At 21.9% G+C, this 22,793-nt stretch overlaps 2 protein-coding genes across 4 annotated transcripts in view; one reads left to right on the top strand and one right to left on the bottom strand.

Moving 5' to 3' along the window:
• The window catches only part of LOC122511472 (ly6/PLAUR domain-containing protein 6-like), a 267,729-nt gene that overhangs the window by 230,129 nt on the left and 14,807 nt on the right, over positions 1–22,793 (top strand). For all 3 annotated transcript variants that reach the window (XM_043626707.1, XM_043626705.1, XM_043626704.1), the window contains exon 3: positions 21,714–21,872. In XM_043626707.1, coding sequence (XP_043482642.1) covers positions 21,725–21,872 — 148 coding nt within the window. In that variant the 5' untranslated portion in view covers positions 21,714–21,724. The remainder of the gene's footprint in view (positions 1–21,713; positions 21,873–22,793) is intronic.
• On the bottom strand, positions 9,809–16,103 carry LOC122511485. Its single transcript, XM_043626744.1, has 3 exons — positions 16,088–16,103; positions 13,088–13,234; positions 9,809–12,643 (listed from the first exon to the last, which is right to left on the bottom strand). Exons 2-3 carry the CDS (start codon positions 13,199–13,201, stop codon positions 9,809–9,811), a joined length of 2,949 nt encoding a protein of 982 aa, XP_043482679.1. The 5' UTR covers positions 13,202–13,234; positions 16,088–16,103.

Below are 22,793 nucleotides of genomic sequence, written 5' to 3'. Positions count from 1 at the left end.
TAAAAATAATTAAATTTCGGAGAAGAATTTTCTTATTTCTAAAGATAATTGAATTTCTTTTTAAATTTTGAACATAATTGAATATTTGACATGAATTTTATTATTTTTGAAAATAATTTTATCCCTCTAAAAAATATATTATTTATGAAAATAATTGAATTATTGCTCAGAAATTAAAAAATTAAATATTAAATATTTAAATAATAAATAATTAAATATTTGTGTAGAGAATTTTATTAAAATCTTTTTTAAGTAACTGAATTCTTTTTGAAAATTGTTTAAATAATTAAAATTTTACTATGAATTTTATTACTTATGAAAATGATAAATTCTACAGAATTGTCAGTTAAAAGTATGAAAAATACCAATTTTCAAAGATTTTCATTTGAAAAATTTTCAAAATTTAATTATTTCTAAAAATTTACGCTATTTAGCTTTTAATATTCAATTATTATCTAAAAATTTCACTGAAATTTTCTATAAAATAATTTTTATTAGAAAATTCTACGAGAATTCAATTATTAAAATAATAATAAAAATATTTGATTGAATAATTATAAGTCTCTTAAAATTAAATAGAATTTTGGGAAATTTTATTAAAATAGTAGATATTATGTAAGTCATTTAATTGAGGAAAATTTTAAAAATAATTGAAATTATGACAAGAATTAAAAAAAAAATTTTTTAAATAATTGTATTTCGGAGAAGAATTTTTTTATTTATAAAGATAATTGAAATTTTTAATAAAAAATTCTTTTTAATTTTTAATACATAATTGAATTTCTATGAAGAATTTTATTATTAAAAATAATTGAAATTTTGCAATGAATTGCAATTATTTATAAAAATAATCGAATCTCTGTGAAAACTTTCATTATTTATGAAAATAATTGAATAATTGCAAAGAAATTTATAAAAAAAAGATTGTAAATAATTGGATTTCTTTAAAGAATTTTTGTACAATTTAAAAGAAATTAATTTTTTGTTGAATTTTATTCAAAAATGTTGAACATGATTGTTTTCTCCAAAGTGTTAAAAATAATACTTAAAAATTTTAATGTTATTATTTTTTGTACGTATTTGAATTTTCGGAAATATGTTATTGAAAGCATTGAAAATAATTGAATTTTAAAAAATTACAAGGAAAAAAATCTATAAGTATTACTTTTTTCAAAAATATTTTAATATAATTTTTAGAAGCTAATTTTCATTAATTTTCATATTTATAAATTTACACTTGAAGATTTTTCATTGAAATTTTTGAGAATTCAATTATTTTCAAAATTTTCAATTAAAACTCCTCAAAAGTTGATTTTCAAAAATTGTAATAAAATACTTCAAGAAATCAATTATTTTTAGTTAAATTTTTCAAAATTCTATTATTGAAAAATTTTTTAATTGTATATTTCAAAAATTTAATTAGAAAAATCATTAAAAAATAATTTTTGAAAAATTTGTCTATAGTTATACTTTTTACACTATAAAAATCGAAATAAATTTCATTTTATACCAAAAATTTGGTTTTTGTGGCAAATTAGGAAAAAAAGTCGAAAAAGATTTGAATTTTTGCAATTTTTGAAAATAAGTCGAAAAAAATCGCATTTTTTGAAAATAGTCGAAAAAAAGTCGAAAAAAGTCATAATATCCGATGCTTGTAATTACAATTATTTATTAAATACTAAAGTCAACAATTATTTATATTATTTATTTATTTATTTCAGAAAAACAATTCCTATACAAATAATTGTTTAAGGAGAATTTAAAGTTACTCTATATAATTGAGTAAAATATAAATTTTCTATACGTATAACAACCTGAGCAAGATTGCCAAGTACCTCAGAATGAATTTCCAAGGTGTTATTATTATAATTCATAACCCCTTATCACTAGAGTAATGTAGGGCACGATGTGGAAGGATTCCCCAGGAGGGAAGGACCAAATAGGATAGACGAGTCTGGATTAATAAAGAGCATTTATGCAGCCTAACCTGTACATAAAATACCCCGAGGGAAACTATTTTAGCACTTAATTGCACACCTAGTAATGACAGATTTATTAAGGAATTCATCATAAAAACAAATAAAGTCATTTTCATATAATAATGTTTCTCAAAATCAATTTGTTGATTTAAAAAAAAATTTCACGCATATTTGCGACAAAATATTCAAAGTTTAATTAATTTAAACATAATTAATTTTAATAAAAGGAAAAATCAATTTTAATTATTTTGTTAATTGTGTAAAAGTATAAGTATCGACATGAATGAGAATTAAAACAAAATGCTGTTTCTAAAATTTTAAATTATTTACTTTCCTTTTTTTCATTTACTATTTTTTACTTTTTTTTACCAATTTCTAAAATTTTGAATTTTGAATTTTTTCCTTTTCTGTTCTTTACTATTTTTCATTTTTTAAAAAATTTTTTTAGTTTAAATTTAATGACCATTATTTGTTTTGTTGCCATTAAGACTTAAAACGATTAAAAATTCAAAACAAAATTTGTTTAAAAGAAAAGTTAAAAATACAGTAAAAATATTTTATAAAAAATTGTTTTAAAAACCTAAAAAAAATATTGATTCGAAGTTGGTAAACATTACTTCAAGGATTAGTTCAATCGGGGGGGATTGAACTAATCCTTGAAGTAAGGGGCGGGGGGGGGCCCCGCCCCTTGTCCCCCTCTCGCATTGGATTTAGAAAACATCATGATTCATAGGATGATCGATATAGCCGAGCGTTTTAACGATAGTGTTCAACTTTATAGAAAATGATGAAAACTGAGGAAAAGTCTGTTAATTAATATCGACGAGCGTGGCGGGAATTCTTTCATCGCTTAATTAATAACCATCTAAATTAATTTTAAAGTTATCAATCACAACTCGTGACATATTTTTTTATTTCTTTTTCTTTTTTGCAAGTGACGTGAAAATTTTCAATTTCTTTAAAAAGATTTTTATTTCTAAAAATTATTTTTCTTGTAAAATGGCAAAAAATTCTATAATTAAATATAGAAAGATACTGAAACAATTGGTTTTAAAATAATTGCTGTTAAGTTTTTTTTTTTTGTTTTATCCTGGAAAATTAAGGTTTCACTGTAATATAAATTGACCTCTTTTTCTTGATTACTTTAAGTCCCTCGACTTAAAAGTTTCGAAACTGATAATTTTTACGCTAATAAAACTTTCTCTGGATATAAACTTTTCTGTATTGTGTAAATACTTGTTTGTAAAATAAGGTAAAAGTGAGAGAAAGTTTTTTCTTTTTTTGACAATATTTACTCTATGACAATAAGTAATTAAAGAATTTAATTTTCTTAAGTGATGTTCAGATTGTTACCAAACGAAAAATAGCAAATTTTATTGTTCTTTTTTATAAAAGTTATTAAGATGAATTACTGAAAATATTTAACCAAAAATGTTGAAGTTAACTGATTTTTAAAAAATTATAATAAAGAAATTCTTAAAATTAAGATTTAAATATATTTTAAAATAATTTTTGAAAGTTTTTAGTTTTTTAATTTATACACACGGAGAGAAGGGCGTAGTAGATTCTACTGACATGGCAGTTAAATCTACTAAACAGAATCGTTAGGTTTGGACTGACGGTACAGACAGTGCCATCTACTGCACTGTTTAGTAAGATAGTAAGATACACTGAGCAAACAGTATATTCTACTAAACAGAGAGGTGTCGTAGTGTATTATACTAAACATACAGTTGGCGCCACTAACCGGTGCACTAAATGATTTACTAAACGCGTTCTGTCACATTTACTGCAACTCTTCTCTCCGTGCAATTGAAAAATTTCCAAATAATTGAAATTTGGTAAAATCTGCTAAGAATAATTGAATTTTTAAAAAATATAAAATGAAATAATTAAATTTTTATGAAGAATTTTAATTTTAAAAATAAACATCAACATTTTTTAATAAAATTCAACAAAAATTTAGTGTCTTTTAAATTGTAGGTACAAAAGTTCTTAAAAGGAATTCAATTATTATTTTCGTAAAAATTACATTGCAATATTTTTAAATACCAAGAAAATTGTCTCCCAACAAAATAAATTAAAATTTTTTAAAATTTACTCTTCCAGACTTTTTAAAATTTTTAAGAAACTTATTTTTAAATAACTGAATTCATTTGCAAAAATTTTAAAAATAATTGAAAATTTAACAAAAATCTTATTAAAATTTGTAAAATATAATTGAATTTCGGAGAAAAATTTTCTTATTTATAAAAATAATTGAAATTTTTTAAAATTGTGAAAATAATTTAAATTTTTTGAAGAATTTTATTTTTTTTTGAAAATAATTGAATCCCTGTAAAAATATATAATGAAGGAAAATAATAATTGAATTATTGCTCAGAAATTTAATAAAAATTTTGTAAATTTTAGAATTTCTATAAAAATTTTATTTAAGAAAATAACTAAATGTTTGTGTATAGAATTTTATTAAAAGTTTTTTAAAGTAACTGAATTCTTTTTGAAAATTTTAAAAAATAATTGAATTTTATTAACATTTTTGAATATTATTGAATTTTGGAGATCAATTTTATTATTTATAAAGATAATTGAAATGTTTAAGAGAATTTTTTTTTAATTTTTGAACATAATTGAATTTTTACGAAGAATTTTATTATTGAAAATAATTGAAATTTTGCAATGAATTTTATTATTTATGAAGATAATTGAAATTTTGCAATGAATTTTATTATTTATGAAAATAATTGAATCTTTGTGAAAACTTTTATTATTATTATTATTTCTGTGAATAAAATATTATTATAATATGATATTATAATTTTAAAAAGTCTAAAAAAAAAATTTCCTAAAAATTTTTATTTATTTTGTTCGAAGATAATTATTTTCGAACAAGAATAAATCTAATAAAAATGAGTTTTAAAAAATTCTAATGAAACAATTATAAGACTCAGTTTTTTATAAATATTGCAATGTAAATTTAAGAAAATAATTGAATTTCTTTAAAGAATTTTTGTACAATTTAGAAGAAACTAATTTTTTGTTGAATTATATTAAAAAAAGGTTGATGTTCATTCTTAAAATTAAAATTCTTCATATAAATTTGATTATTTCTTTTTATATTTTTCAAAAAATTAATTATTCTTAAAAGATTGATTTTATTGAAATTTCTGAAAACAGTTTAATTTCTGCTAAGAATTTTATTACTTTTGAAAATAATTGAATTCTTGTTGATATATATATGTTTTTTAGGTAAATAATTGAATTTTTGGCGCAGGCATTTTATTAAACTTTTTGAAAATAATCGAATTTCTACGAAGAATTCTGCTATTTATAAAAATAATTGAAAACGTGACGAGGATTTAAAAAGAATTTTTGAAAATAATTAAATTGCTGAGAAGAATTTTTGTATTTTTGAAAATAATTTAATTCTTTCTACTAATTTAAAAAAATTTGTTTTAAACAATAATTGCAGTTTTTATTTACATTTTTAGACTTTTTAAAATTTTGGAGAATTCATGTTCATTTTTAAAATTAAAATTCCTTCATAAAAATATGATTATTTCTTTTTATATTTTTCAAAAATTCAATTATTTTTAAATACTTTTTACACTATGTAAAAATCGAAATAAATTGCATTTTATATCAAAAATTTTGTTATTGTGTCAAAAGTTGGAAGAAAAGTCGAAAAAGTATCAATTTTTGAAAAGAAGTCTAAAAAGTCATAATATCCTTAGCGTGAGGGAAGAATTTCTTTACAATTATCGTGTTTTTGAAAATTGATTTAATGTTGCGGCAAGGCATCATCACTCTTTGTAATTCCGGGACAAGCTTGCAATTTGCTTTTCATTAGTTTATACCCGCAAAGTGAAATACGTTCTTGAGATACTGGCATATTCTATGCATTTGAGATGAGAGAAGAAATGCATTTCTCCTTGCGGATATCCGGGAATCTAGTGTCTAGGGTCTTTGATTCCAGAGTCGTTTCCTGATTTGGTACAATTCATCGATTCCATAGGTCCATGGACCTGGTTTTGATAGGCCAATCGGTTCAACGAATTGAACTTTGATCGACTCACAGAGTTGAACAAGGAGAAACGATAGGAAACTGGAGACGAGATTTATCGATCCGTTATAGCCATCTCTCTATACATAGTGTATGCATTTGTGGTCGATGCCTCCAACGGATTTAAACGAGTCGTTGCATATATAGAGATTGCGGTAATTCTTGATCCGGATTTCATTCTACTTACTCCGCAATAAGAGTCTTTTGTTTTGCTCTCTAAACTTCCCTGATAAAACTCTTTTTTTTTCCTTTCTGTTTTTTTTTTGGAGGGAAAAAAATCTCCAACTTTTTATTATTGGACCGAAAAGGAACAAAAATAGTTGTTGGTTAAAAGAATTTTAAATAAAATATGCGGGTGATTCTTCACTCAGTGATCACTTTTTATTTTCCACTGTTTTTCTATTTAATAACTTTGGAAATTATTTTTAAATCTGCTTCAAACTTTTTTACAATTAATCTTCATTATGATTTTTAGTAATATTTTAGTCGAAAAAAATTTCTTTTTTTAAAAAAAGTTATGAATTTTTTTTCCCTGATGACTCTAAAGAATATTCTGATTTACTCTAAGAATGATTAGATACTCAAAAAAATGTTCTATTACATTTATTAACGAATTGCTTTATTTGTAAAATTATTCGAAAAAAATCAATAAATTCTTTTTTAAATAAATATATTTAATCATTATTATTTTTTCGTAGGAATTAAAATTCTTTAAAACTTTTAAATTCAAACCTTTTTGAAATCCAATAATAATAATTTATAATAATAATAATAATAATAATAATAATAATAATAATAATAATAATAATAATAATAATAATAATAATAATATACGTCTGACTAATAATTTACTTATACTACTGAAACGGTAAAGAAATGTTAAATAATAATAAATATACGTCTGACTAGTAATTTATATCTACTACTAAAATGGTGAAGAAATGTTGAATAATAATAAATCTAGGTCTGACTTATAATTTACTTCTACTACTAAAACGGTGTCAAAATGTTGAATAATAATATTGAATAAACGCCTGATCTATAATTGTGTTCTACTACTGAAACGATACCATTAATATTTAATAATAATGCTAATAATATTACACGTCTCAGAAACAATTTACTTTTACTAATAAAACAATTATTTTAATAATGATAATAATAATAATATACGTCTGACTTATAATTTACTTCTACTACTGAAACGGTAAAGAAATGCTAAATAATAATAATTATACGTCTGACTAGAAATTTATTTTTACTACTGAAACGGTAAAGAAATGTTAAATAATAATAAATATACGTCTGACTCATTATTTACTTCTACTACTGAAATGGTAAAGAAATGTTTTATAATAATAAATATATGTCTGACTTATAATTTACTTATACTACTGAAACGTTAAATAATAATAATAATGATAATAAATATAGGTCTGACTAGTAATTTACTTCTACTACTGAAACGGTGAAGAAATGTTGAATAATAATAATAATAATATAATAAAAGATATACGTCTGATCAATAAATAATTGAATTTTACTACTGAAACGATAACATTAATAATAATGATAATGATAATATTACAAATCAGACTAATAATTTATTTTTACTACTAAAACAATAATTTAATAATAATAATAATAATAATAATAATAATAATAATAATATTATGTTTTGTAATAATTAAAAATCACTGGGTGCTAAAATCATTATTTTATATTATTAGAATTAATTTCTCATAAAGAATTATATCAACAAATTTTTAAATAATTGAATTTCTCACTAAGAATTTTATCAACAAATTCTTAAATAATTGAATTTTTTCGACGAATATTATTTAAATTTTTAAATATAATAGAATTTTGGCGAAAAATTTTGTTATTTCTAAAATTCATTGAAATCTTGACGAGAATTTTGAAATATTTTTGAAAATAATTTAACTTCTTCGAAGAATTTTATTACTTTTGAAAATAATTGAATTCTTGTGATGAATATGTTTATTTCAGAAAAAAATTAAATGTTAGGCAAGAATTTTATTAAAATTTTGGAAAATAATTGAATTTATACGAAGAATTTTGCTATTTATAAAGATAATTGAAAACTTGATGAGAATTTACAAAAAAATTTTTGAAAATAATTGAATTTTTGAGAAGAGTTGTATATTATTTTCTAAAATAATTCAATTCTTTTGAAGAATTTTAATAAAATGTTTAAGAATAATTGTAGATTTCGAGGAATTCAATTAAAATTGTAATAAAAATAATTGAATTTCTGCCAAAAATTATATTACTTTTGAAAATAATTAGGAATTCTTATGAAGAATTTTATTTGTGAAAATAATTGAATTTTTGGCAAGAATTTTATTACTTTTGAAAATATTTGAATTCTTGTGATGAATATTGTTATGCATAAAAATAATTAAATTTTTGGCAAGAATTTTATTAAAAGTTTTGAAAATAATTGAATTTATACCAAAAATTTCATAATTTTCAAAGATAATTGAAATTTTTGATCATTATTGAATTATTACTGTGAAGAATTTTATCATTTGCAACTTTTCTCCAAAATTTAATTTTTTTTGTGTTGTTAACTAAAATTCTTCTACAAATCCATAATTTTTAATAAATAATTAGACATATATATTTAAAAAATGTAACTAAATGCAGAAGAATTTGGATAAATAAAATTTTTTTAAAAATCAAAGTCTTTAAAGTTTCTAAATAAATTCATTCAAAATTGAAATTTTATAAAGTTTCAAATTAAAATCTTTTGAAATTTATCGATTTATAATTTTATATAAAAATTGTAAACTCAACTCTTTTAAAATAAATCAATTTTGAAATATTGAAGTAAACAAAAAAGACATCGTAATTCAGAATTTTCTTATGAATTAACTAATTTTTTCCTGTGCCTTTCTTCGCAGTGAAGAATTCAAAAAATTATCTGCTATTTTCCATGAAATTGTTTATGTTTATTTGAAAATTAATTTTTTCAATAAAATTGATTAAATTTCATTGACTATTAAATAATATATTAATTATTAAAAATTGATTAAGTTATTATAAATTAAATATAATTTCATTACATTCTTTAATTCTTCGGAGCAAAGAATTTATTTGAAATTGATAAAATTGTATCTATTTCAAACAAATAAAATATTTAATTTTTATTTAAAAAAAATTGTACTTATTTTTAACAAATAAATGAAAATTTATTCGAAGTAGATAGAATTTAAGAGAATTTAGATACTTTTTTTTTAGAAACAAAATGTTAAATTTTACAGTAGCTTTAATATAAATTGCTTCACGCATTATTAATTAGTCTAACTAACTTATTAATCTCGAGTGCAACTGACTACAAGTGTAACTGGTTGGGAAATTGACTAGAAATCTAGTTTGCTTTGTCCCTAACACTAATGGATGTTAACAAGTAATCTCAGTTTGGTTTGTACAGGAAATAGAGCAGCAACTAACGTATTTTTTTTGAATTTCAAAATAAATTCCTTCATTTCTTCTTGCTTTATATACAGTAAAATAGAAAAAATTTACCTTAAAAATTTGAAATGAAAAATTTAATTAAAAAAAAAATTACCAAAGTAAATGATTGAAAGTTAAAAAAAAGAGAAGTAGAAAAAAAGGTAGAAAAAAGTAGGAAAAAGTAGAAAAAAGGTAAAAGATAAAAGAATGTAGAAATCATAGACTTCAAATACATTTTTTAAAAAGATATTTATTATAATAAATAATAAATTAACAAATTAAAATTTTATTCGCTAATTGAATATTCCATCAATTTGGCATTACATAAACGATCATAATCATTTTTTCCCATGTTAATTGTTTTCATTACTAAAATAAAATCGACATTATTTTTAAATTGTTGAAAATAATTTAACGGCACATTTCCTTGATTTAAACCAAGTTTTACACTCCATTTAGCAAATGGACTCACTATAAAATTCCCATTTGTAAATTCGTCTACAGTAATATTCTCTGAATCAAGTTCAAAGGACTGAGTGAAATTAAATGCCTCTTTTAATATAAAATCAACATTTTCATCACATTTATATAATTTTCCATTAATATACGAAATATTGATGTGAGAAAATTTCAATTTTTCATTTAAACTATTTTGAAGGCTGTCATTTTGTGCTTTTAGAAAGAATCGAATATCTTTAATATTGACGAATGTTTCATTTTTTATCAAATTTTCAATATGAGAAGTTAGTGTCACTTCCTTTCCATCCAATAAATCTGATATTAAATTATTTGATGTCTCATTTTTCCAGTAAACTGATTCCACTTTTTCGGTTAATTTACCATAGTTAGTCTGTAGGATTTTTTGTATTATTTTTAAATTATTTTTTACTTTATTGATTATTTGATCTTTTTCTTCGGATTTTCTTTGATTTTCAATGGTAACTGTAGTTATTTCGGATGACAAATGTCGGAGGGAGTTATACAAGGTTTGATATTGAACAAGGGCGGAATTTACTAAATTTACATCTTTTATTTGATTGATTTTCTCTTCTAATTGTTTATTAGAGGAAATAATCGAGAGTTTCATTCTCTTTTCGTATGTTTCGATTTCAATGTAAATTTCTTTTAGAGTGTCGATACTATGATAGAAAATTTCCATCAGAGTTTCGTTAAATTCGATGTATTTTAGATTCACATTAACGTCATTCGACAAAAATTGTTTGAGATTTGTGAGAAACGATGGTATGTGAAATTCAGAAACTTTGAAATCTGTAGTATTGTCAAGAAATTGTTCTCTTAACTTTTCCATCAGTGGTAGTAAAATAGATATAAATTTTTCCTGATACATTGATAGGGTAGAATTTTTACCTTTTGGTGTTATTAAATGATAGCCATTCGTCTTATAAGTATCGACGAAAGAAAATGCCATTTGAAGATTATTTCTCATCTCCTGTGGTATTTGAAATTTTATGAAATTATCAGAATTTATTGAAAATATTTCCATTTGTGTGTTAATTGCTTTGAGGGAAATTAATGCATAGGATGATAGACTACCCGTTGCTAGAGCAACAGTTTTTAATAGTGACAATAGAAAATGAGTGTGACTCAATTTTATGCTTATTTCCTTCAAGGGGATTTGTTCTCCAATTATTTGAAAAGCTATCTTTTGGATTGTGAATTTAAGATTGTATAATTCGACTTTAATTTTAGTGTCAATGAATTTGAAAGTATTCTTGATTTTAATTTCCAATCGTTCCATGTTTAGTTTGTCGGTATTGTTCGATTTTTTTGATAAAGTGTCTAAATTCTGTTCTAGATTACTCAACAGTTGTTGTATGTTAATTTTGTCATCGTTTAATTTTTCGAAATTTGAGACTGTGTTGTTAATGATCGTTTCGGCAAAACTGACAACATTTTTTGTATCTTCTTGAGAATTGTTTTTGTAATTTTGAACTCTGCTTCTTAGGGATTCGTACAAAGGGCTAATGACCACAGACGGTAAGCTCAAGTACAGCTCTTCAAGATCTAATAATTCTTCCAAAAGACTAAGTGCTTGGTACTGTTCGTTAATTATTTTGTTGTTAACAACTTGATCATAGAAGAGAACTAGTTTCCCCCTTTTAGTTTTGTCTTTCATTTCTGAGAGAAGAAACTTTTTGTAATCATTAACAGCGTACGGTAATTCCCTATAAACTTGTGAGTCTTCGGGTTCGACAAGTGCCTCCGAATTCGAACCATCTGTCCCATTTTTACCAGATGGAGCAAAAGTATTAACACTCTTCAATGAACCGATCACTTCTTTTAATATTTCTCCAGGATCTGAACAGCAGGACATTTCTACATAACCACCGTGTTGACCCCCCTTTCCTCCCCTACCACCACTTCCTGGCGAACCTTCAGAACCATCATCAGTTATCATTTTCTCTTCCGTTGGACCACTTTCCCTCAATTGGTACAAAAATATTTGCCCACTCTTTCCTCCCCTACCACCTGCACCACCATCTCCACCATCACCACCATCAGATCCCATTCCCCCCTCAACAATGCACTTTCTAACATTATCCGTACAAACATTCCATTTATTTTCCAATAAAGCATCAACAGTCTCAATTGATTCGCCGATATTCGGAATTTCTCCTTGAACACCATTCCCACCGCTGCCACCATTTTGACCATTGCCACCTACTCCTCCGTTAGCCGCAACAATAAGTGAATCTATATTTTCGATTTCATCCGCAAGGGCAAAAAATACACCACCAGGTCCACCTGGATTGCCAGCATATCCATTATTTCCGTTTATTCCCATTTGTCCATTTAATGCATCACTTGGTATCCATTCCCTGCCAGGTGCTCCAGTCAAATTTATCAATCTTGGTCCTAAAATTTTTATTTTCGGCGCAAATACCACCAACTGGAAAGATTCTCCTGGACGAATTAAATCTTGATTTATTAAAATTTCATCTGTTGCAAATATCTCCAAATATTTTACTTTCCCTTTGCAGACACTCTCATCAATGTCGCTGAACTTAACAACACTTCCTCGAATTTCCAACTTGTAAATATCATTTTCTTCTTTACTTATAGTATCACATTTTACAGTTGTAAACTCCGATGAAGCATTCTGTAAGAAAAAAATTTTACTTTAAAAAATTATAATAAAAAATTATTTAAAAAAAATTATCAAAAATTATTTAAAAAAATTATTACCAAAAATTATTAAAAAAAATTACTTTAAAAAATTATTTCAAATATTATTACACCAAATAGAAACTATACATTAAGAAAACAATATATTTGAATCAAACGTAATTGTCTTTGTTATACAGACAACCAATAATTATTTCTGAATTAAACAATAATTTTGATTTCACACATAAATTTGATTCAATAAAAATTATGTTTAAATCAGTTGTAGAATATAATATATAAAATATGTTTGAAATTAAATATTATTTAATTTAAACATATTTTTTTGCCTCGCTTCTTATTTTTAGAAGAAAAAAAAATTTTTCTCAGTGCAATTTAGTTGGAAATATAAAAATTTTATAATTAGATGAATTCTTACATGACTAGGAGGTTCCACTGATCGTCCCAAGTGTTTAATTTCACCATTTGGAAAACACAATATGGTACAAATTTCATATGTAAATATAAATAACAATATAAATAGTTGCTTCATTTTTCCAATTCCCTTGATATTGAACAGAAACTTCTGAAACACGAACGTTACGTAACAAGAGTTTTAAAATACATTCTAAATAAAAATTTTATAATAAACAGTTTCAAATAATAAATTTTTTCATAATCAGAATATTATTAATTTTGACAACTTGTCAAAAATTTTGAAATTAATAATATTATTAATAATAATTTTTATTCACAAAAATTAGGTAAAATATCTTTAAATAGAAATTTCAACCCCTCACCCTTCTTCCAATGTAGCAAATATTACATAAATTTATATTACTTTTTCTTGACCGCATTCCCCGTCTTAGACTAAAAAAAAATTTTATATGATTCAAATAACCGATTACTTATCTATAAATATTTATTTGAATCAAATAATTTTTATTTTAATCAATTAAATTGTATGTAAACCAATACTTCCAGTATTTAAAGCAAATATGAATTGAACCATTCAATAAATTAAACCATTTATATAAATAAAAATTATATGATTCAAGAAAAAAATTTAATTGACAGGCTTCGGATATTATGAATTTTACCATTTTTTTCGACTTTTTAGACCATTTTCAAAAATTGCGACTTTTTTCGACTTTTCTTCCAAGTTTTGACACAAAAACCACATTTTTGGTATAAAATGCAATCTATTTCGATATTTATAGTGTAAAAAGTATAATTATAGATAAATCTTGAAAAAAATTATTTTTGAATGATTTTTCCAATTAAATTTTTGAAATATAGAATTAAAAAATATTTCCATAATTGAAAGGTTATAAAATTTAACTGAAAATAATTGACATTTTTCAAGTATTTTATTACAATTATTGAAAATCAACTTTTGAGGAGTTTTAATTGTAAATTTTGAAAATAATTGAATTCTCAAAAATTTCAATGAAAAATCTTCAAGTGTAAATTTATAAATATGAAAATTAATGAAAATTAGCTTCTAAAAATTATATTAAAATATTTTTGAAAAAAGTAATACTTATAGAATTTTTTCCATGTAATTTTTTAAAATTCAATTATTTTCAATAATTTTAATTACATATTTCCGAAAATTCAAATACGTACAAAAAATAATTACATTAAAATTTTTTAAGAATTATTTTTAACACTTTGGAGAAAACAATCATGTTCTACATTTTTTAATAAAATTCAACAAAAAATTAATTTCTTTTAAATTGTACAAAAATTCTTTAAAGAAATCCAATTAGTTACAATTTTTTTTTATAAATTTCTTCGCAATTATTCAATTATTTTCATAAATAATGAAAGTTTTCACAGAGATTCAATTATTTTTATAAATAATTGCAATTCATTGCAAAATTTCAATTATTTTTAATAATAAAATTCTTCGTAGAAGTTCAATTATGTAGGTATTAAAAATAAAAAAGAATTTTTTATTAAAAATTTCAATTATCTTTATAAATAAGAAAATTCTTCTCCGAAATTCAATTATTATTAAAAATTTTAATAAAATTCTTGTCTTTTTTGAAAAAAGCAATACTTATAGAATTTTTTCCTTGTAAAATTTAAACTATTTTTAAAAATATTTAAAAAGAATTCAGTTACTTAAAAAAAAATTTTTAATAAAATTCTCTTCACAAACATTTAATTATTTTCATAAATAATAAAAATTTCTTAAAAATTCAAATATTTACAAAATTTTTTTAATTTCTTAGCAATAATTCAATTATTTTCATAAATAATAAGATGCTTCGCATAAATTCAATTGTGTTCAACATTTTTTAAAAATTTCTATTATCTTTATAAATAAGAAAATTCTTCTTCGAAACTCAATTATTTTTAAAAATTTTAATAAAATTCTTGTCAGATATTAAATTATTTTCAAAAAATTTCCAAAAGAATTTAATTATTTAAGAATAATTTTCTCCAAAATTTTAAAAAGTCCAAAAAAGTAAATTTAAAAAAATTTTAAGAATCTAATTTTTTGTTGAATTTTATTAAAAAATGTTGATGTTCATTTTTAAAATTAAAATTTTACATAAAAATTTGATTATTTGTTTTTATATTTTTCAAAATTTCAATTATTGTTAAAAGATTTTACCAAATTTCAATTATTTGGAAATTTTTTAATTCTATAAATTAAAAACCTATAAAGTTTAAAAAATTATTTTAAAAAATATTTAAAAAATTAATTTTAAGAATTTTTTTATTATAATTTTTTAAAAATCAGTTAATTTCAATATTTTTGGTTAAATATTTTCAGTAATTCATCTTAATAACTTTTATAAAAAAGAACAATAAACAGTTACAGTCACAATAATTATGGAAAATTGAATTTTTGTATTTAAATAATTGGAAGAAGAATTAAAAATAATTGATTTTGAAATGAAGTTTAGTTAAAAATTGTAGAAAATAATTTAATTTTGGAAGGGTTATAATTGTAATTTTAAGAAATTATTTAATTTCAGAAGGTTTTAATTTGAAATTTTTATAATTTTATTTCCCATGGAAAAACAAATAAAAATTATTTAAATATTTATTTACCAAAATTATTCAAGTTTTGAAAAATTGAATTTAAAAATCAGTGAAAGTGGAAAATCAAATAAATTTTTTTCTGTTTGTAATTTATACCCATAAAGCCCCTTTATTGAAATTTCGAAAATTATTTCAATATTAAATGAATTTTTATTTATAATTAATTACATTAAAGTATAACATAACTAATATCAAAATTCTTGAGAAAATTATTTATTATTTATTAAATATTTACTGATAATTTTGTACTTTACTTCGCTCTTTTTAAGTATAGAAACTAAAAGTTGAAAAGTTGTTTCGAAATGTTTAAAAAGTTTATCTTTGAAAGTAAAATAATTATTGTTCTCTTAAGATAAATATAAAACTTTTATATACTTACAATGTATGTACCGTAAGAAAACACTATTATTTTCTAATATAATTTTTCGTAGACGCACTTATATATATAATAGGCACATTACTATAATTAGATGACATTCGACATGTCTAACAATTGTTTCAATATTTACTTATGTCAAATTTATAAAATATACTATTTCCTTGTAATAATTTAAAAAAATAAAACTTTTACAATAATGTACTAAAAATTTAATACAGAATATATTTAAATATATAATTAATTTTAAGTATGATTAAATTTTTTTCTATGTACAGATGGCTACAATATTAGAAAATTCTATATGTAAAATATGTACAAAATTATAATTATTGACATTGAAAGAAAAAATTATTATTCTATAGTATATCATTCATGATTTTTATTTTTTTTTTTTTTCTAAATTTTGAAAAGATATAACTGTTGTAGCCCATTTTTGGAAATTTTAACCCCCACCCTCGCTATACAGAGCAATTTTTTTTACTGTTCGTAGTAAATAGCTTCCCCCCTGAAGTGTTACTTAGTTTATAAACGACCCTAATGGTAAAAATTAATTGCTTAATATTGGTGTAAAGAAAAAATTAAAAATTACTCAAAACTTCATTATTATTATTAAATTATTAGGTAAAACAAATTGAAAATTTATATCGACATTTATTGATTTTGAGTTTAACGAAACCTCAAATTTTAGGTCACTAAGTGAATAGAAACTTAATGGGAGTGTCCACGGAGTGTCAAAGTCAATTATATTTTTCCATTCAAAATTTTAAAAATTGCATCGACATTGACAGCCCTTCAAAATTTGAATTATAGACCGTAACGATAATTAAACAATAATTCGCAAGTCAAAACTTTTGGAAACCTTAAAATTAGATTAAAAAATTAAATATACACGAAAAAAAGTATTATCTGGAACAAGGAAAATTTTATCTAAAATAGCGAAAGTCTTAAAATGAAGCAACTAAAAATTTCGTTAATATTAACTGAGAGGAGGGGGGGGGGTCGATTTTAGCATGAAATTCTATGTATTTGTAAAATTTTAAATTATACATTATTCAAGGTGTATCATCATATTTTATTTTGTCTATTGTTTTTATTATTTATAAAGTGCAACTATGATTGCAGTACACGGAGAGACCGAGATTACTAATTTTTGTATAAAATCACACTAGAATTTACTATTTTCACATTGCAACCACCGGAAATAAGGGGACTTTTTGTATTTTTTACTATTTTCTACACTAAGTCACTAATCCCGACAAATGTTCACCAAATTAGCAAAGTTTCTTACTATTTCGTCCAATAGTTCCAAACAACTGTAGTAAACTCAGAAGCATTGTGTACGTAAAATTACTACAGTCGTTTGTAAATGCAGAAAGAAAGAGTGAAAGAAAAAATACGGATTTTTGTCGCCGGTTTCCCGTCAATTCTTGACTAATGGAGACAAACTGGAAGGATTTTTACATACACAGACACACACACACTTATATATTTGAAGACACACACATGTTTATTTCACTGTATATATAGACGCGGTTAATTAATACACTAATACACAACTGCACGCACGACAACGAATTTCACTGAAAGTATACATCTTTGTTTCCTTATATATTGAATGATGAAAATTTACAGCACTTACGAGAAAGCAGTTTACTTTTAACAACTTATTATAAGACATAGTTCTTGGGACAGGAATAAATGCAAAGTTTATTAATTTATAATGGTCAATTTCTGAGATACCGAACGACCTACGTTTCACTTTATATTTAATTATTGTAGATAATATCCAAATTTATTTTACATACGCGAAACATAGTCACTGTCAATGATCGGATGGCATCGGTTCATTTACGGAGATTGACGAAGTTAGCAACCAATAGAAATGCAGGCGCCATATGACTGCACTCGCTAGCCACACTTGCTCACCAAAAATTACTACAGTGGATCGTAGGTTTTAGTGGAAAATGTTTTCATTTGTCAGATTTTGTCTAATTAAATTAGAGAAAACTATAATCAATTTTTGCTACATTTACAACTCTTACACAAAATATTAAAACTTGCTATTTCAATGTAGCAAATTTATCTATTTCTTTTGTAAATTTATCTAATTCTGTAGCACATTATGCTAAAAGTCCCCTTATTTCCGGTCATTGCAACCATTTTTAGTAATTTTTACGAATGTGGGTCTCTCCGTGTATTTAAGTAACGAGATGAAGAATACAGACAATGGTTCATTATAAAATTTTCTTGTATTCTTTTTCCACTTTCAATTTAAACTAAGAATACTCGACTTTATTATTCCAAGCGCGTGAGTTTGAATAATAAGGAACCACTCATTTTCTACTTTTCCAGCAATTTTAATCCTGCGGTTATAAAGTTCCAATGTAAAAGCAAAAAGGGTGCTTTACTTTTGAGACAGTTTTACTGTCTTGAGAAAAATTGCAATATTGTGATTATTTTAATATTTATTTTCTATTCATAGTAATCACTACAATAATTCTAATAATAATAATCATCATAATACACAACCTTAAATTTTTTTTTATTTCTGAGAATAATTTCTTTTTCAATAAATTAATTCTTAAAGAAGTATTATAAAATTATTACTTAAAAATTATTTCACGAATAATTTTACTTAAACATTTCAAAATTAATTGAATTTTAAATACTTAAACATTTATTAAGGTGTTTCATAATTATTTGAATTTTAAAAGAATTGCGATTACAATTTTCATAAATGAATTAACTTTAAAATGTTTCAATTTTAAATTTTATAAAATTTCAATTTTGAATGAATTTACTTGGAAATTTTAGAGAACATAGATTTTTGAAAAAATTTCAAAATTCAAATTCTTCTAAAATTAGTTAAATTGTTTATGAGGTACCTATTTAATTAATCATTTAAAATAATGAATGTATAAAAGGATTTTAATTAAAAACACTAAAAAAAATTGAATTTTGGAGAAGATACAAATACTTGCAGAAATTCAATTATTTTCAAAAGCAATAAAAATCTTCACAGTAATTCATTTATGTTCAAAAATTTAAAAAATTTATCGTGAAAATTTCAATTTTCTTTAAAAATAATAAAATTCTTAGAAATTCAATTATTTTCGTAAATAATAATATTCATCACAAGAATTCAATTATTTCCAAAAGTAATATAATTCTTCGCAGAATTTCAATTATTTTTAATACAATTTTAATTGAATTTCTTAAAAACTGCAAATATTCTTAAAAATTTTATTAAAATTCGTCAAAAAAATTCAATTATTCTGGAAAATAATAAAATTATTTAAAATTATTTATTTCTGAGAAATTCAATTATTTTCAAAATTTCTTTAAAATTCTCATCAAGTTTTCAATTATCTTTATAAATATCAAAATTCTTCGTAGAAATTCGATTATTTTCAAAAAATTGTAATAAAATTCTGGACAAAAATTCAATTATTTTCTGAAATAACCTTATTCATTACAAGAATTCAATTATTTTCAAAAGTAATAAAATTCTTTGCAAAAATTGAACTATTTACAGAAATTTCAATCAAATTCTTTTCAGGGTTTCAATTATCTTTAAAAATATTAAAATTCTTCTACGAAATTCAATTATTTTCAAAAGCAATAAAAATCTTCACAGTAATTCATTTATGTTCAAAAATTTAAAAAATTTATCGTGAAAATTTCAATTTTCTTTAAAAATAATAAAATTCTTAGAAATTCAATTATTTTCGTAAATAATAATATTCATCACAAGAATTCAATTATTTCCAAAAGTAATATAATTCTTCGCAGAATTTCAATTATTTTTAATACAATTTTAATTGAATTTCTTAAAAACTGCAAATATTCTTAAAAATTTTATTAAAATTCGTCAAAAAAATTCAATTATTCTGGAAAATAATAAAATTATTTAAAATTATTTATTTCTGAGAAATTCAATTATTTTCAAAATTTCTTTAAAATTCTCATCAAGTTTTCAATTATCTTTATAAATATCAAAATTCTTCGTAGAAATTCGATTATTTTCAAAAAATTGTAATAAAATTCTGGACAAAAATTCAATTATTTTCTGAAATAACCTTATTCATTACAAGAATTCAATTATTTTCAAAAGTAATAAAATTCTTTGCAAAAATTGAACTATTTACAGAAATTTCAATCAAATTCTTTTCAGGGTTTCAATTATCTTTAAAAATATTAAAATTCTTCTACGAAATTCAATTATTTTCAAAAATTGTTATAAAAGTATTGACAAAATTTCAATTTTCTACAAAATTTTTTCTCAATTTAATGGTTTTTTAATAATTAATATTTTATTAAAATTTCCCAAAAGAATTCCATTATTTTTAAAAGTAATAAAATTCTTCGCAGAAATTCAATTATTTTCAAAAATACTTTTAAATTCTTTTTAAGATTTCAATTAAGGAATTAACTTTAGAAATAGCAAAATTCTTCGACAAAATTCAATTATTTTTAAAAATTTTAATAAAATTATTGTCAAAATTTCAATTATTTTTAAAAATAATAAAATTCTTCTCCGTAATTCAATTATTTTTAAAAATTTTCAAAATGAATTCAATTTCTTTAAAAAAAATTTTAATAAAATTCTCTACACAAACATTTAATTATTTTCATAAATAGGTAATAAAAATTTTAGAGAAATTTAAATATTTACAAAATTTTTTTTTTTATTTCTTATCAATAATTCAATTGTTTTTATTAATAATAAAATTCATTGCAGAATTTTAACTATTTTCCTAAATAATAAAAATCGCGCAAGAATTCAATTATTTACTAATTTTTTTTATAAATTTCTTCGCAATAATTCAATTATTTCATAAATAATAAAACTCATTGAAGAATTTCAATTATTTTTAAGGCAATTTTAATCAAATTCCCCGAAAAATGAAATTCTTCTTAAAAATTTTATTAAAATTCGTCAAATGAATTCAATTATTTAAAAATTTGTTGATAAAATTCTTTACTTATGAGAATTGAATTTTAAGAAACATTCAATTATTCAATAAATTATTTATTTTCGTATTTAAATAATTCAATTCTCGAAGAATTTTCTAATAAAAATTGATTTAAAAATGAATTTCAGTTAAATTTTGAGAAATAATTGAATTATGAAATGGTTTAAAATTAAAATCTTGGAAAATTTGAAATTTTCATACTTTTAATTAAAAATTCTGTAGAACTAATTTTTTTTGAAAAAGATTAATTAAAATTTTTTTTAAATTATTTAATGTTTTTATTTTCTAATATATAGGATTTATTTTGAAGAATTATCGAATAATCAAAATTTTGAATTAAATAAAAAATAGAATTGAATTGTATCAAATGGATTAGAAAATTTTCAAAGAACTTTTTCAAAAATTATTAAAAATAATTGATATAAAGAAGAATTGTAGTTAATAATTCTAGAAAATAATAATTGAATAATATTACTAATATTATTATTATTATTAGTTATAAATAATAACAATAATTATTTTGTAATAGAAAAAAGGCCTAAATTATTTCAAAAATCATTACGAAATATTTTTAAAAAACTGTTTCAAAAAATAGCAAATTAATATAATAATTATAAATTATTATTATAATTATAATTTTTTGTATTCAGAGATGTGAGGAATGATCACGTGGGTTATGGTCGGGCTGCTCCTAGCTGCGGAAACAACGTGCGGCAGAAACGACGTCTCCGAAAATGGAAACGGAAAAGACGAAACGAAGCAGAAAAGCGGCCTGAAAGTGACTGCTGCTGACGAGGAAGATACCTATCGTGAGTTTATTAACTCGGATAGATAAAAACAAAGCAATTTTCTCGAGCTCGAATTTTTTTTTTTCTTTTTGACCATAACTTGAAACTATTCTTCATTTCTCTAACAGAAAAAACTTTTTCGTTTTTTGAAAAAATTTTTTGAAACCATTGGGAATCTACTGTTGTTTAAAAAAAATTGCGTTTTGCCCTTTGAATTTTAACTTCTTTTTCAAATTTATTTCTCTAATATTTTTTTTATATTTATATATATTTTTTTTTATATTTATTTTTATATTCCTCATATTTATTTCTATATTCTTTTTTATATTTATTTTTATATTCTTTATATTTATTTCTATATTCTTTTTTATATTTATTTTTATATTCTTTATATGTATCTCTATATTCTTTTTCATATTTATTTCCATTTCCTCTGTATATTATTTACGTTAAAAAATCGATTCTCAACACGAAATTTAATATTATAATTAATTAATTTCTCACAATGGAAAATTCAAAAATAAAATCAATTTTATTTCTACATTTATTAAATATCTCTATAATTAGGTCATATTTGCGCCTTTAAATTTTTATTTCTTTTCAAGTTCCTATTATTTCTAATATATTCATGACAAAAATTCTTTTGACAAGCAAGATAACATATACTTTGAATAAATAACAGTAGATAAATTTTGATTAGCGCTTTATTCTCGCAAGTAAAAATTTGAATCTCAAAGTTTGAATATTTTCATGGCATATGGAAGATTAAACAATGAGTTTAGCAAATAGTATTAAAGTTTAATATATTTTAATATAGTTTTAGCAAACATTTATTGTTGTGCGTGATTATTAATCTATTTATAAGAATTTCGTGGTTTTAATAAATTTTTCTTAAAAAATTTTTCTTTCCTTTTTTTTTTTTGCTTCCATATCACATGGACC

This window comes from Leptopilina heterotoma, unplaced genomic scaffold (assembly GCF_015476425.1).
Source record: "Leptopilina heterotoma isolate Lh14 unplaced genomic scaffold, ASM1547642v1 Lhet_83, whole genome shotgun sequence".
In the NCBI taxonomy this organism is placed as follows: domain Eukaryota; kingdom Metazoa; phylum Arthropoda; class Insecta; order Hymenoptera; family Figitidae; genus Leptopilina; species Leptopilina heterotoma.
Note: the sequence above shows the minus strand (reverse complement) of the source record. Positions and strands in the feature narration are given on the sequence as shown.